The 14038-nt window shown below is 43.1% G+C and overlaps 3 protein-coding genes across 4 annotated transcripts in view; 2 read left to right on the top strand and 1 right to left on the bottom strand.

The window, feature by feature from the left end:
• The window catches only part of LOC115735585 (DNA repair protein REV1), an 870695-nt gene that overhangs the window by 62897 nt on the left and 793760 nt on the right, over positions 1 to 14038 (bottom strand). The gene's annotated exons all lie outside the window — the stretch shown is intronic.
• LOC115735896 (probable receptor-like serine/threonine-protein kinase At4g34500) lies at positions 796 to 4617 on the top strand. The gene is made up of 7 exons (XM_030667331.2): positions 796 to 1502; positions 2210 to 2314; positions 2422 to 2544; positions 3054 to 3224; positions 3321 to 3450; positions 3559 to 3768; positions 4246 to 4617. The coding sequence occupies exons 1-7, from the start codon at positions 901 to 903 to the stop codon at positions 4360 to 4362; spliced, it is 1458 nt and encodes a 485-aa protein (XP_030523191.1). The 5' UTR covers positions 796 to 900; the 3' UTR covers positions 4363 to 4617.
• LOC115735851 (cyclase-associated protein 1) lies at positions 5686 to 10116 on the top strand. The gene is made up of 10 exons (XM_030667277.2): positions 5686 to 6198; positions 6974 to 7142; positions 7223 to 7287; positions 7692 to 8007; positions 8085 to 8229; positions 8310 to 8419; positions 8567 to 8622; positions 8696 to 8752; positions 8902 to 9045; positions 9725 to 10116. Exons 1-10 carry the CDS (start codon positions 5920 to 5922, stop codon positions 9809 to 9811), a joined length of 1428 nt encoding a protein of 475 aa, XP_030523137.1. The 5' UTR covers positions 5686 to 5919; the 3' UTR covers positions 9812 to 10116.

The following is a 14038-nucleotide window of genomic DNA, read 5'->3' as shown; positions in this document are numbered from 1 at the left end:
CTACGTCATATAGGTTTGATTGGCTATCTTGACATAGACATTGTCTTTCTTCAGCATGGGACGCTTGTAACGTATTGATTCGAGAGGTTTAATGCATATTTTGTATTAATTAAAAAAGAAATAATTATACGATTATCCTTAATTTTTTTTTGGGTCAAAGACCGTCTTTAATTCACTATCGGATCAACAGCTTATTTTGAATCATAAAATAAAAAATATAAAATTATCGTAGGGTTCAATCATTTAAAAGTATGTGCTTCACAACATGTCGTTATCCTTATAAATCACCCAAAATTATTATGTTAATAAAGCTCTAAATCATCTTGCATGATTATGAACATGTCAGTTTATACAGAGCTTTTACTTTGATCGATTTTGAGTACTCAAGATTTTGTATCGCGTCGGGATGTTTTGCGCAACGAAGAGCTTTCTCAAAAGACGGTGATTTTCTTGCAGGTGTCGTAACGAAGGGCAAAGATTCACCAAACTCAAATGAAGAAGTAACGTTAACAGCGAAGAAAAGTGTAGTTTAACCGCACTCGAGAAAAGTGAATCTCACCTTCTTCCTGTCTCCTTCAGCCTTTTAGTTTGGTCAATTAACGCTCAAAACAAACTGACTCGTCCCTATTCATCCCCAAATGTCCAAAATGCCCTCTGCACCTATTATCTATCAATTTTTTGACCGCAATCCATGACAATGGAAACAAGAAGTCACCCATTGAATGCGATGGCAATTTCGTAATAAAATGGCCAAGCGAGACTCTGAAGTCTGAACAACGTACACGAAGCTCCCTCGCTCTCTCACTCTCTTTCCTTTTTTTTCCATTGTGTCCGTTAGAAGGCACTGTACTGCTCTTTCTCTCATTCTTCAATTCTCTTGCTCCTCGCTCCGCTGGAAGCATGGCGGTTTCCGGCGAGCACGGACCTCTCGACAACTCTCTCCCTCACGAGCTCACCTCCAAGACTCCCTTCCTCAGCCTCAAGCTCTACGTCCTCATCGGCATCCTCGCCCTCTGCGCGCTCTCCGTCGCTCTCCTCATATACCTCTGCGCCCGTCTCAGCCGGACCTCGAAGAAGCGCAGAGCGCTGGCGAAGCACAGTTCCGGGCTGATCCCGCTGGTCTCCAAGGAGATCGTGGAGATCAAGGCGGTGGATCGAGCTGACAGGTGCGGCAGAGAGGCGGAGAAAGTCGAGAGCGTCGTCGTGGTGGGGTTTAAGGGAGAGAAGCACAGCGACGCTGAGATCGCGAGCGGAAGCGGAGATGGAGGGAAGAAGAGCGGAGAGAGCGACGGCGTTTCCAGCGGAAGCAGGAGCGACGTGGCGGCGGCCGAGGTGCATGCGAACATCGGTTGGGGGCGGTGGTACAGCTTGAGGGAGCTGGAGGCCGCGACGTGCGGGTTCGCGGCGGAGAATGTGATCGGAGAAGGAGGTTACGGAGTGGTGTACAGAGGGGTTCTGGATGATGGCGCCGTCGTTGCCGTGAAGAGCCTTCTGAACAACAAGTACGCTAAAGCTAAAACATACCTGCTTTTTTTTTTTTTTTTTTTGGATCAGAAAACTTGCCTGTTTTGAAACTGCTGTATTTCAGGTGCAATTAAGTGAGCCAGTATAGCGATATAAAAGACAAATCTACATTTAATCTCTTCTGTTGGGTCGTTCATGGTTCACCGACTGGGTTAATAATGTCCAGTAAAGACGATTTAGGTCATCTCTGAGGTCTCAATTTAGATCGAATGCGTGTTCTCTGGATCCAGAGACTTCTTTCATGTGTCGGTGGAGACTTGGGAGTGTTTCTTCGTCAGTCGGGGTTTTGGACCGTTTGGCAAAGTAGCTGGTTGCTTTGTTCTTTATTCTCCTTTTTGTTTTTCCATTGTTACTTTCGCTTTCTCTTCTTTTCATCACCATCTTTCTGATCTCGGCAATCCAACTTTTCTTTCCTTTCCCCAAGTAACTGTGGTGTGGGGGAGCGTACTCATTCACATTCTGAAAATAAGTAGCAACATCAAGAATGGCATCCTTGATCGTTTGTGAAAAGCGAGTATGAAATGTCATTTGACAAACTTATATTTCTCCCTATGCAATTAATGTCTATTGTTTCTGAAAAGCGAGTATGAAATGTCATTTGACAAACTGCTAAAACTAGTACTTTCGAAGGAGGATAGTCAAGGGATGAGAAGTTAACTGTTTAAATTGTTTATTTATGTCTCAGGGGTCAGGCAGAGAAAGAGTTTAAGGTGGAGGTAGAAGCAATTGGGAAAGTAAGACACAAGAATTTGGTAGGTCTAATTGGCTATTGTGCAGAGGGGGCTACAAGGTACTTCTATACTTGCTTCACATAGTCTTTCCCCAATGATTTCCATACCTAAATGAGTTTCGACAAAGGCAGCCCCTCATGTTGCGTTCCGGAATATGCCTGTACAGAATCCTGGTTTATGAATATGTTGACAATGGCAATTTGGAGCAGTGGTTACATGGTGATGTTGGGTCGGTTAGCCCTCTGACCTGGGATATTCGAATGAAGATCGCTATTGGAACAGCAAAAGGGTATGGCTCCGTTGCCTGCTCTTGCTATCCGCTTCATCTTGTTTGCCTACATAACTTACGGAAATTCGAAATAATTTCGGTTTCGTTCTTTACTTCTGATTTGATTTTCTGGATTTAGAATGTCAGCTTTCTGCCATTTAACCTTTATTTTGATTTTCTTGGCTCTTTTTTGTCGTAGAGGTACTTCCCTTCTTCCATCTTTTTGCTTATCACGAGTTTGAAATTCTGAAAAGACTAGTTTAAGCAAGCTCTCTAATCTTTTGATATGAAATACCCTTCTCTGTAACCAAAAGACACCAAGAGGTCACAGGGACCGCAAATTTTTTCAAAATGTGGATGTACTTAGGTCCGCGGTGCTCGACTCAATTGACACCATTGTATAATCAGAAGTCCTGATAAAAGAATTTTCCTGGATAAATGAATCTCTTAGTGTTTCAAATCTTCACGTTCATTATAGTCCAGCTTTCATTTTGAATCGAATTCTTGATTAAATTTATTCAACTTCGCAGGCTAGCATATTTGCACGAAGGTTTAGAACCCAAAGTAGTGCATCGAGATGTAAAGTCCAGCAACATTCTCCTAACAAGAAAATGGAACCCAAAAGTATCAGATTTTGGATTGGCAAAGCTTTTAGGACCCGAGGCAAGTTATGTGACTACACGCGTAATGGGCACCTTCGGGTCAGTTGTTTGTTGGTTTTGTCCGAGTGACGTCAATTTATTTTGAATCCATCTTTCAATTAGGTAACAAACTGGTATTGATTGCTTTGGCTACAGCTATGTCTCTCCTGACTATGCAAGCACTGGCATGCTTAATGAAGGGAGCGATGTGTACAGTTTTGGAGTTCTGCTCATGGAGCTCATCACTGGAAGGAGTCCTATTGACTATTCTAGACCAGCTGGAGAGGTGAATACAGGGCCATGCTCCATTGCTGCTGCTGCTGCATCGTATATATTGTTGATCATAAATTTCTTTGTAACGGCCTAAACTCAGCCTTTGCTGAATATTTTTCAGATGAATTTGGTGGACTGGTTTAGAGGAATGGTAGCAAGTCGTCGAGGAGAAGAAATTGTGGATCCTCTAATTGTGGATCCCCCATCTCAGAGAGCATTAAAGCGCGCGATATTAGTTTGCCTGCGCTGTGTAGACTTGGATTCTATCAAGAGGCCGAAGATGGGGCAAATTGTTCACATGCTTGAGGCAGATGATTTCCCTTTTCGTTCCGTAAGTTTATTTCTACATATTTCTTGTGTGTAAATTACTTTGTCATCAGCAGAGCCACCATAACATGGACTTTGTAGTTGCTTTTTGAACATTCTTGCTCTTCAATTGAAAGGGCTCATCAAAGATGGTCACACGGGAGATGCATCATTGCCCTCTGGTAAACTAATAGTCATGATAGTAGTACTGGAAACGCCTTTGAAAACTTGCCGGATATAGCTCATTTGCTGCTGCAGAGTCCAAGATGTTTAGTTATTTTCCTCAAGTTCTCTGTACACATTCAGCATGTGGATAAGCTCTTCAGGCTCTCTTAATCATCATTCTCAATTTTCTTATCACTTACTTAAATAGTTTGCAAGATATCATTCTTCGCACGTCAATTTGCTTGTCAGATGAGCTGCAGTATAGGATACTTTTATCCTCTTGATTCTTTCTTAATGTTTTGATTTAACTGTAATTGCACTTTTTGATGTTCTACAGCAACAGAGATTGGTTGAAGAGAGAGACTGTCTCACATCGCAGGAAGGTCAGCTTAATAGAATTCCTAAAGTCCCAAGGCCACCGAAGCATGCTGGTGCTGGTGATGCAGAGAGATGAAGGTGGCGACACTTAGAGCGACCATGAGATTACAGTGTGATAGTAGCCGAGGTCGGAAGATTTGTGGCATAACATTCCTCTGGGTACATAGGGAAGAAAAAGAAGCTACGGATGAGCTTATTATATCTCCTTCTCGTTCTCATATTGTTTCATTCTAGTTCACAAAGTTTCTCGTATGTAATGATGAGGCAGTTTCATAAACAAAGCCCTGTAAATATGCAAGTATATCTGGAGTATCGGAAGCACTTTTTCTTACATCGTTTGCTGACACAAAGCGAAAGAAGAAGAAAATCATCCAATTGACATGTTATGGGCTTCGTATTCTCATGAAATGCTTTATGAAGTGCCATTATCGGCTTGGGGAAGAGCTTTATGATTGAACTTCCCAATTCCACCTCAAAGGATACCCGACCCCATTGACATACGTTATGGGCTTCGTATTCTCATGAAGTGCTTCATCCACCGGAGTATCGCCCGCTGAATGTTTCATGGCTCATAAAGATGGGCAGGAGTGCTTTCGTCCACTGGCGACTCGCCTTTGGGACAGACAATTCATGTCCTGTTCCATTCACTGAACTCGCAGCTCTTGGCGATGGTGCTTTTTCTCATGAACACAAACGTCAAAGGATAGTGAAGAGTTCCAATTGAGCTCGGCCTATCTCATTCCATGGAAGTCATGATTGATAGACCCCGTGAAGCAGAAGCAGCCCGTGGTCACTGCTCGCGTGTTCGAAGTCATTCTTCACTTCAGCTTCGGGCTCGATCTGCCTGGCTGTCTGCCAGCGGCTCCACCATGAACCATCATCAGTCTTCACGCCCACGCCACCGCGCACTTTGGGCCGACCTTCCTTATTCCTTCCCACTTCCTCGTGCACGCTAGCCAGGCATGTCAGGCACGAGCCATGAGTCCATGACACTTCATTCCAACTAGGGAGTGACCCTGATGTCATGAGGCGGGCATCAAACCGTCAATACACTCACTAATTTACTCCGTAATCAAAAGTCGCTGTAATCTAAACTTGGATTGCCATTACTGACTCGCCAACGTAGGATTTCTCGTCTGTAAGATAAGATGGGAGCCTTATCCAATTGGTCCCTGTTTTCATTTTACAGCGTCCTTCTTTCCTTTTCCCTTTTTATTCTCCCCTGAGGCACAGACCAATTTTTGGCCAGTTCAAATTTGGCGACAACTTTCGCCCAAAAATAATTTTTTTGGCGACAACTATATTTTCCGCGACAGATCAACCGCCAAATTCTCATGTGCGGACACGTGTCCCGCTATCCCGCTCAAGACCGCGCAATACCTGAGAAATTTCGCCAGTTCGCTCACTTTCGGCGATTTTGAAACAGCGCAAAAAGGAACACGAAAAGGAACATTCTCTCCCAGGACGACGACGCACCTTTGTATGAACCACCACCACCGCCACCACCGCCACCACCATAGCCATCCCATTCTCTCCTCAGATCCAATCCATCCGGAGAAGAGCCGGAGATAGCGAATTCGTGTACCGAGATCGGAGATTTTTCAGAAGCTGAGCTCTTCTGAGTTCTGTCCGGATGGAGGAGAAGCTGATACAGCGGTTGGAAGCGGCGGTCGGTCGCTTGGAGGCGATATCTGCCGCCCGAGGCGTTTCCACCGCGGGTGATGCCGGCGGAGATGCGTCGGCCGCGACGGATCCGGCGATCCTGGCCTTCGACGATCTGATGGCGCAGTACTTGGCTAGGGTTTCGAGCGCGGCGGAGAAGATTGGAGGGCAGGTGTTGGACGTCACCAAGGTTGTTCACGAAGCTTTCAGCGTCCAAAAGGAGCTTCTCATCCTAATCAAGCAAACTCAGGTAAGTTTGATGTGGATTAGGGAGGATCTTTTGGTCCTGTATCGAGCTTTCTGAGCTAAGAATCGGTGATCGATTGTCTCTTTCTCTTTCTGAATGTTCGTGTCCATTTCTTCAATCCGTTCGTTGATATGATGTTAGTGTGGCCCCTTTTGTGGCTATGGGCCGTAGATGGAGCTCGCGTACTGATGAGTTGGTGAGTTAACTTGCTCAATTGAAACTCGTAGTGCTTGGCTAGTGATATGTTTAGATCTCTTACGTTAGGTTCGTTAACGGCTTTTCAGGCGCTGAAACACTTAGCTGTCCTGCATTGCCTCACATGTATTGAGTATAAGTGGCCTTTCGCCTAGCTTTTATTATTAACCTTATTTATACTCTAGATTTCAAAGGGAGGAGAATCTAATCTTTTTTTCACTCATAATGAAACCTTTTCCCTTCTAGTTCGTTTCATTTGGTTGGGCAAGGACAAAAATTGTTTTGCTTGTTAGACGAATGCCATGTACTCAATTTCAAATCTGGATTTACGACATTGCCTATCACTATTCATAGCGGATTTCTATTTCTCTAATTTAGATCGGGGCAGGAGATGGGGTTAGATAATAAGAATTGGGTAGTATGAAACTCTCCATTAAGGTATGTGGTAAAATAGACCCATGGGATGGACGGTGAGTGCTCATTTTATGTACAAGCCATATGACGTCTGTTTGCATCCGTGGCAAATCTATACTGATGGTTGGGCTAGATAATATGTTCACATGGGTTTTTGTATTTTATGCAGAAACCTGACCTCGCAGGGTTGGGCGAGTTTCTTAAGCCACTAAATGAAGTAATCATGAAAGCAAATGCATTTACTGAGGGAAGGCGATCTGATTGCTTTAACCACTTGAAGGCTGCTGCTGACAGTCTTGGGGCATTAGCATGGATTGCATACACAGGCAAAGATTGTGGTAAGTTAAGTCTTTATGTCCAACTACAGCAGATCATTGTGGAACCTCCCTTTTGATTTTCTTTTTCCTGTTTTCCTAAGGTATGAGCATGCCAATTGCTCATGTGGAGGAAAGCTGGCAAACGGCAGAGTTTTACAACAACAAGGTACTGGGAATATTCATATGCTGAATGTGATTAGCTGACTTTGGTAGTCAGTGAAGGATCCTATTGCTGTAGTAAGTAGTATCTAAAGAGTTGGCAATTCATTTTCCTGTGACTTGTGCTACTAGAAGTTCTCCTAGATGCTATAATCTTACTTTGAACCATTATTGTGGAGCAATACTAATGGAGAGTGTGAAAGAGCTTGTTGGTTTTATTTATACATGATATTACTTGTATCATGGGTAGGGACACTATTGCTGACATATTTCATTGTCATGTGGACAATATGGCAGGATCTATCCCATGTCTTACTAGCTGTCGCACAACTAACTAGGACTTCAACCCTATATAATTTTCACTGTTTTAGCTTCGTTATAATGTGTGTTGGTCTTGTCTCAACATTGTAGGTACTGGTGGAGTACAGGAGCAAAGACCCAGATCATGTGGAATGGGCAAAAGCTCTGAAAGAACTCTATTTGCCAGGTTTAAGGGGATATGTGAAAGCTTTTTACCCGTTGGGTCCAGTGTGGAATCCTAATGGAAAAATAGCCACTTCTGCTGTGTCAAAAGCTCCAGCAAAAAGTGCACCTGCACCTGCCCCTCCTCCTCCCCCACCTGCTTCGCTCTTCAGTTCCGATTCTCCACAAGCTTCATCATCACACCCAAAGCAAGGAATGGCTGCTGTTTTCCAGGAACTAAATTCTGGGAAGCCTGTAACTGTTGGTAATTGCGTCTTTTCTCTGCATTCTTTTCATCACATATAAAAATGGTGCATCAGGAGTGATATTTATGATTCGCAGGGCTAAGAAAGGTCACGGATGATATGAAGACAAAGAACCGTAGCGATAGAACTGGAGTTGTTGGTGCCAGTGAAAAAGAAGGTCGTACTGGTTCATCTTTTTCAAAAGCTGGACCTCCTAAATTTGAGCTACAAATGGGTCGGAAGTAAGTTAGTTTGTTTGTTTTTATCGAGTGTTGGAAATAAATGCAACAATATGATTTACGTATTTGTCACTGTTTGGCAGATGGGCCGTTGAAAATCAAATTGGAAAGAAAAACTTGGTTATTGATGACTGTGATACAAAACAAACTGTCTATGTGTTTGGATGCAAAGATTCTGTCTTGCAGATTCAAGGTACTCTGTGCGCTTTGAAATGTTGTCATATATTATTATGCAACTCTTAATTCTGGGCTAGTGGTTGCTGAAGTTTTGAGAGCTCTTCTTACTGGGAAGTTGAATGGAGATGCTCTGGGCAACTGATTGTTGTTTGACAAATTGCAGGGAAAGTTAACAACATAACTGTTGACAAGTGCACTAAAATGGGAGTTGTATTTACGGTTAGTATTGGCTTTCTAGATATGTGCATGTTTGTATTGTTTATAATGTTATTGTGCTCTTTACTTATTGCAGGATGTCGTTGCTGCTTGCGAGATTGTGAACTGCAGCGGGGTTGAAGTGCAATGTCAGGTACGGAGTTTGTGCGAGCGTGTGCATTCAGACACTTCCCAAGTTAATGGAGATATTCTTTGATCCTCTTTGCTTCCAAGAGTTACAGTAGCTTCTCCCAGAAAAAAAAATTATCTTCCTTGGTGACATTATCCATCTTGCTATTTCAGGGATCAGCTCCAACGATATCTGTGGATAACACCGCTGGCTGTCAGTTGTATTTGAGCAAAGATGCCTTGGGTGCATCCATAACAACAGCTAAGTCAAGCGAGATCAATGTTTTAGTACCTGGCACCGAGCCTGACAGTGATTGGGTACATTCATGTCTCTTCGAAAATTTCTTCTCTAGACAATTTAAAATTGTTCAATTGCTTCCATTTCTTTTCTGATCCATGATTTGTGTATATAACACATTTTGGCAGCTTAGGAATAAGAGTTCTAGTGTTCAATTTTTGTCATATGCAAATGCCCTCTCTATGGGCTTGTCTCCCATGGAATAAGTGTGGGAGGAAAATGGTTTGTGACCAGCACATATTCTTTTTCAGTTGCCATTGCCTGGATTAGGTGGCTCTGCAGATCCTCTTCCAGTAGAAGACCCCTTTATCCCATTATATCAACTCCCGATGCCATTTCTTGCCTCATAATAGGCGATCTTGCATTATCTGGCCAAGAAAAGAGAAGACTTTATGCATGAATAAATTTTTTGCATGTCACTTGCTTCCATGATATTTGCTTTCTTTGATGATAGTCATTCAGTGCATCATCGGACGCCTTTTACCTTTAGTGGAGAAATAAATTCATATGTACTTTGGTAAGTTAGCCAGGAGTAAGCATAGAACAGGTCATGAGTGGCGGATGCATGATTTAGGTTGAGGGGACAGAAAATTGACAGGGGAGGGAGGGTAGGAGGGAGGGAGAGGACTGCAAGTAAAGTTTGTGGATTTATGTCTCCTCATTTATTGTGGTTAATTTATTGAAGCCATTGTGTTGCAGGGTGAGCATGCTTTGCCGCAGCAGTACATTCATGTATACAAAGATGGGCAGTTTGTGACTACTCCAGTCTCTCACTCCGGAGGGTGAATGGGATTTCTTCGGCTGTCCGGTGCCTTCCATGATTCTTCCATTCTTTTGGCGGTTGATGGTGGTTTTATAGTTTTTCTTTTGCCTGATTCATTTGCTAGTAGAACTCGACTACATGGTTGTATGCTCTCCTGCTTTGCTTGGATCATCAAGTTCTTCATTCTTGATATATAAGGTTTTGTAGATCTGTTCCTTCATGGGTTTGGTGGCTGTGAGCCTTTTTGTCTACGTCCTCATATTGTATAAGAATACACTCTGTAATGTGTTCTGCTAATTTCAATCTTCTGACATTGTGATTGTGTTAAGATGTGGGCGTGTAGTTCATTGTAGGTAGAGGTGGCCGGTTCTGTGGAACCGCCGGTTCCGGTTCCTAAAAAAGGTGGAACCGCCGGTTCCTAGACCCAAATTGCTCTTTTCCCCCAAGCCTTCTCCTTCCTTCCTTCCCTTTTTTTTTTTTTTTTTTTTTAACGGGTTGGAACCGTGGGCCCAGTTTCCCGGTCGGTTCTGGTCCCACGGTTCCATTTGGTCATGTCTAATGGTAGGTATATAGAAGTTCTGACATGATGTAATTTTCGTGTTGGTGAGCTTCGCACGTTGGGTGTAATTTTTCGCACTTAGCTAGCATCTACTGGCTATAATTAATAATTTGAGCCATGGATTTCGTCCACTTTTTGCCCGCAGTTTCATGGAAACTTCTGGAAAAAGATCATGTATTCAAGTGCGAGTAATACGATGATACATGTTAATGTTTGCTTTCTGTGGCGCTGGCACGTCATGTCCTTTTTGTGGTTGTATTCCGCCGAGACGATATCCAAAGAACTAAGTGAAACACAACTCGGAGTACTCAAGGAATGAAAAGAGAAGTCGAAAGAAGGTTGAACATACGGAGTCAAAATTAATATTGTTGATCTTGTTAATTCTCGTTAAGGCCAATGTAACTTCAACACCGCCAAGGATGTGTCTGTAATAACCATTTGTAACAGCCGGTACGAAAGTACTAAGCGTTTTGAAATGTTGACCGAACCTGCCAACTTTTCGCCTTCAAAGTCATTAGTTCAAGATACCAGTCGCTATGATTCGAGGTCAATTCGATTCAAAAGCTTGGACATGTAGGCTTAGATTGGATTCGAAGTTCGATCATGTACCTGAGACCGATGATTTCTCTAGTCCCGACCATAGACAACATAGTAGGCAAACCATGCATGAAAGGCCGCAAAAGAATAGGGAAGGATGGTGGACCGCACCAACAATTTCTGCAGTCTTAACCATGTATAGATGTTTGCCGATATGCCTCAAGATTATGAGATTTAATACACGCACGGATCGTGGACCAGGGCATGGAAAGGTAAAGTGGGCTCTGCGCAATTAAGGACGCAAATCGGAGCACCGATTGAAAAACGTGAAAGCGAGACATTAAATTCCAGGAGCGCCTTTGACCCTTGAACCCCGAAAGCAATGCCAAACGTCCCTCATGCCTTCTTATCAACTTCGGTAGCGACAACCTCAGCTTGTGCCGATGGGGGCCGACCATCTCCCTTGTGTTAGTATTTATCCGCTCTACGGCACTCAAAAACCTCTTCGCTCCAACAGCTGCAGACTCCGAAGCCTCGACGATTCTTCATCGCCTCCATCTCTTTTCACTCAGGAGGAGAAAAAAGATCACACTGGTAATGACTCCTAAGTAGTTCCATCTCCCATGGCATCCTTTCCGCATTTCTGGCTCATCACGCTTTTCTTGGTGGTCACGGTACTACGAGCATCTTGTGTCGCGAGTGAGTTTTTCTCGACCTCTTCTCGGAATCTCTTGCTTCGACTTGTTGTGTGCACATATAGTAGAATGCAAAAGTTTTCCGGTATATATATATATTTGTGGCAATGTGGCAATGTCGAGTGAAAGAAAATCCTTTGCCATGAAAAAAGTTATGCTGTTCTTTGTAGGTTCTCATCAATCTTACGATGGAAGCCAAGTCTCCGACGATCTCGGTTCTCTGCCGGCCACTAGGAAACTCCTTGACTCCACCTCAATTGGCAAAGTAAGACATGAAACAATTTTACACCGTGCTCATAGAACTCGTCACTAGCCACTTACAGACCCGAGAGAACCCTATCTTAAGTGCTCTAAGTTACCTCAACAGTTGATGTACAAGCAAAATAAAGCTTGTGAAGACAAGAATCGCTCAGCACATCGCCCGAAAGATAAGGTGTTCGTTGGCGCGGAAGTTTTCATAGTGAATTATCCTAGCCTCGCAATGTAAATGGATCGGATATCTAAGTGAATTACACGCACACACGCGCGCTCCTCACGTGTGAAAAGGTCTCTTAGACCAATAATGAACCTCAATAAAATTCCAGCGAGATTAAATAGACCCTCGTCATCTCCTGTAGAAATCAGTGGCAAATGGAGGACCTTGGTGTTTGCCCCACAACGGCGTCCCGGACCCTCAGTTGCAGGGCAATGTAGACTACGCGTGCGGCCACGGCGCCGATTGCGGTCCGATCCAACCGAGGGTTTCTTGCTACGGACCCAACACCAAGCGGGGTCATGCCGCTTACGCCATGAACTCATACTTCCAAACCTACCGCAACGATCCTGGGAGCTGCGATTTCAGGGGCACCAGAATGAAGATTTACGAGGACCTGAGTGCTTCGTTTCTCTCATCCTAATTAAGGAAATCTCCACACAATTATGCCTGTCTTAGGACCCGACTGATTTGGACTAGGAAGATGAACTTAGTCATTAGCTGTGCATGTCTCTCTCTTACAAACGTGGTTGCACATTCCTTCAGTTGATTTGCTTGGTAGTGTGGAATGATTTTGTTCCAGGCTATGGAAAAATGCAAATATCCTGGCTGAGCCGGGTCTGAAAGATCGATCCACGACATCGTTTAGTTGATGTGCAATAAAGAAGAGAAAAAGGAGAATTACAGTTAGCTCTGTATCATTTGGACAAGGTAAATGTAAACCCTCGTATTCTTCCATCATGTGATTGTGGTCCAATGAAATCTGACATTGTGGTCTCCAAAATGGTGATTGCTCTTTGGGATGGCATCAGAATAAAATCTAACACTCTAGATGCATATTAAGCACACTCAAATAACGAAGGGCTCAAAATTTTCGGACATTAATTGAAAGTCAATACATATAGGAAACCAGAAACTTGCTTTGTATCTGACAAGTTTTGTGGAATATAAATAAGGTGCAGTAGTCGTCAAACTAAACCTAATCGTAGAAATACGCGTTGAAGAATGGAAACATACCAAACTATTTCTGTAGTTTGATTTGGAAACTGTTTCGCCGAAATTGTTCCGCGACAAAATATGTTTCACCAAAAATCGCGCTTCGGTTTTTAAATATGATAAGGGGTTTTGTGATGATTTTGGACCGTAGAGTTCCAAATAGTCAGAAAAATCAACGCATGAAGTTTATATAGAATTCAATAGAATTACACAAAAATTGTCTCGACCAAAGTTTAACTCGATGGTGAGAGTCTGCAAGTACAAATCCAAATGAATTGATCCAGATGAAATTGAAAGAAAGTGCACAAACGTGAACCAAACCAGAGTTTGACTCGATGGTATCACCTAGCAGGCATAATTTCCTTCAATAATAACAAACCAACGCGCACAAAATAGTGTTAGAGTTTGACTAGATGACAATGCCTTGAATATGCTTCGATAATGCACTAGAGTTTGACTCGATGGGACAGTATCTAGGATAAAGATAAATGCCGGAATTTAACTCGACGCCGAGAATTTGAAAGTTACAGCTAAGAAATACAATACGATAAGTAAAAATAAGATAAATTTGTGGATTTGTTCGAGGGTCTTTCTTTGTGGATGCCTCATGGTATGTCTATTGGCTGGAGTAGTAACTGCTCTTTAGTAGTTGTAATACTTCCGTGCGAACAGTTGCAGCCTTCCTTGGTGTTTTCTAATTCTTTTTGACCCAGTCTTCAAGCAGTTAGTTGACTCCAGATAACTGATGATGTTGGGGCCTTTCTTCAATTTCCTTTTGTGTCAATCATGCCCACGTTTTTCGCATTTCGGGGTTTTTAAGTTCGAAAATCTAGCAATCGTCGATGGGACACTTACCAACTCTCTTTCGATCATGAGGGGTATGCCCATGTTCTCTGTATTCTACGGACTCCTTGACTTGTTCTCGGAGACTAGTTGAACCTTATCCGTCTCGAAACTGTCCTCCCACTATGGAATTCAAGGAAATAACTTT

This window comes from Rhodamnia argentea, chromosome 11 (assembly GCF_020921035.1).
Source record: "Rhodamnia argentea isolate NSW1041297 chromosome 11, ASM2092103v1, whole genome shotgun sequence".
Classification (NCBI taxonomy): domain Eukaryota; kingdom Viridiplantae; phylum Streptophyta; class Magnoliopsida; order Myrtales; family Myrtaceae; genus Rhodamnia; species Rhodamnia argentea.
The sequence above is the reverse complement of the archived record's forward strand: the minus strand, read 5'-3'. Positions and strand labels throughout refer to the sequence as shown.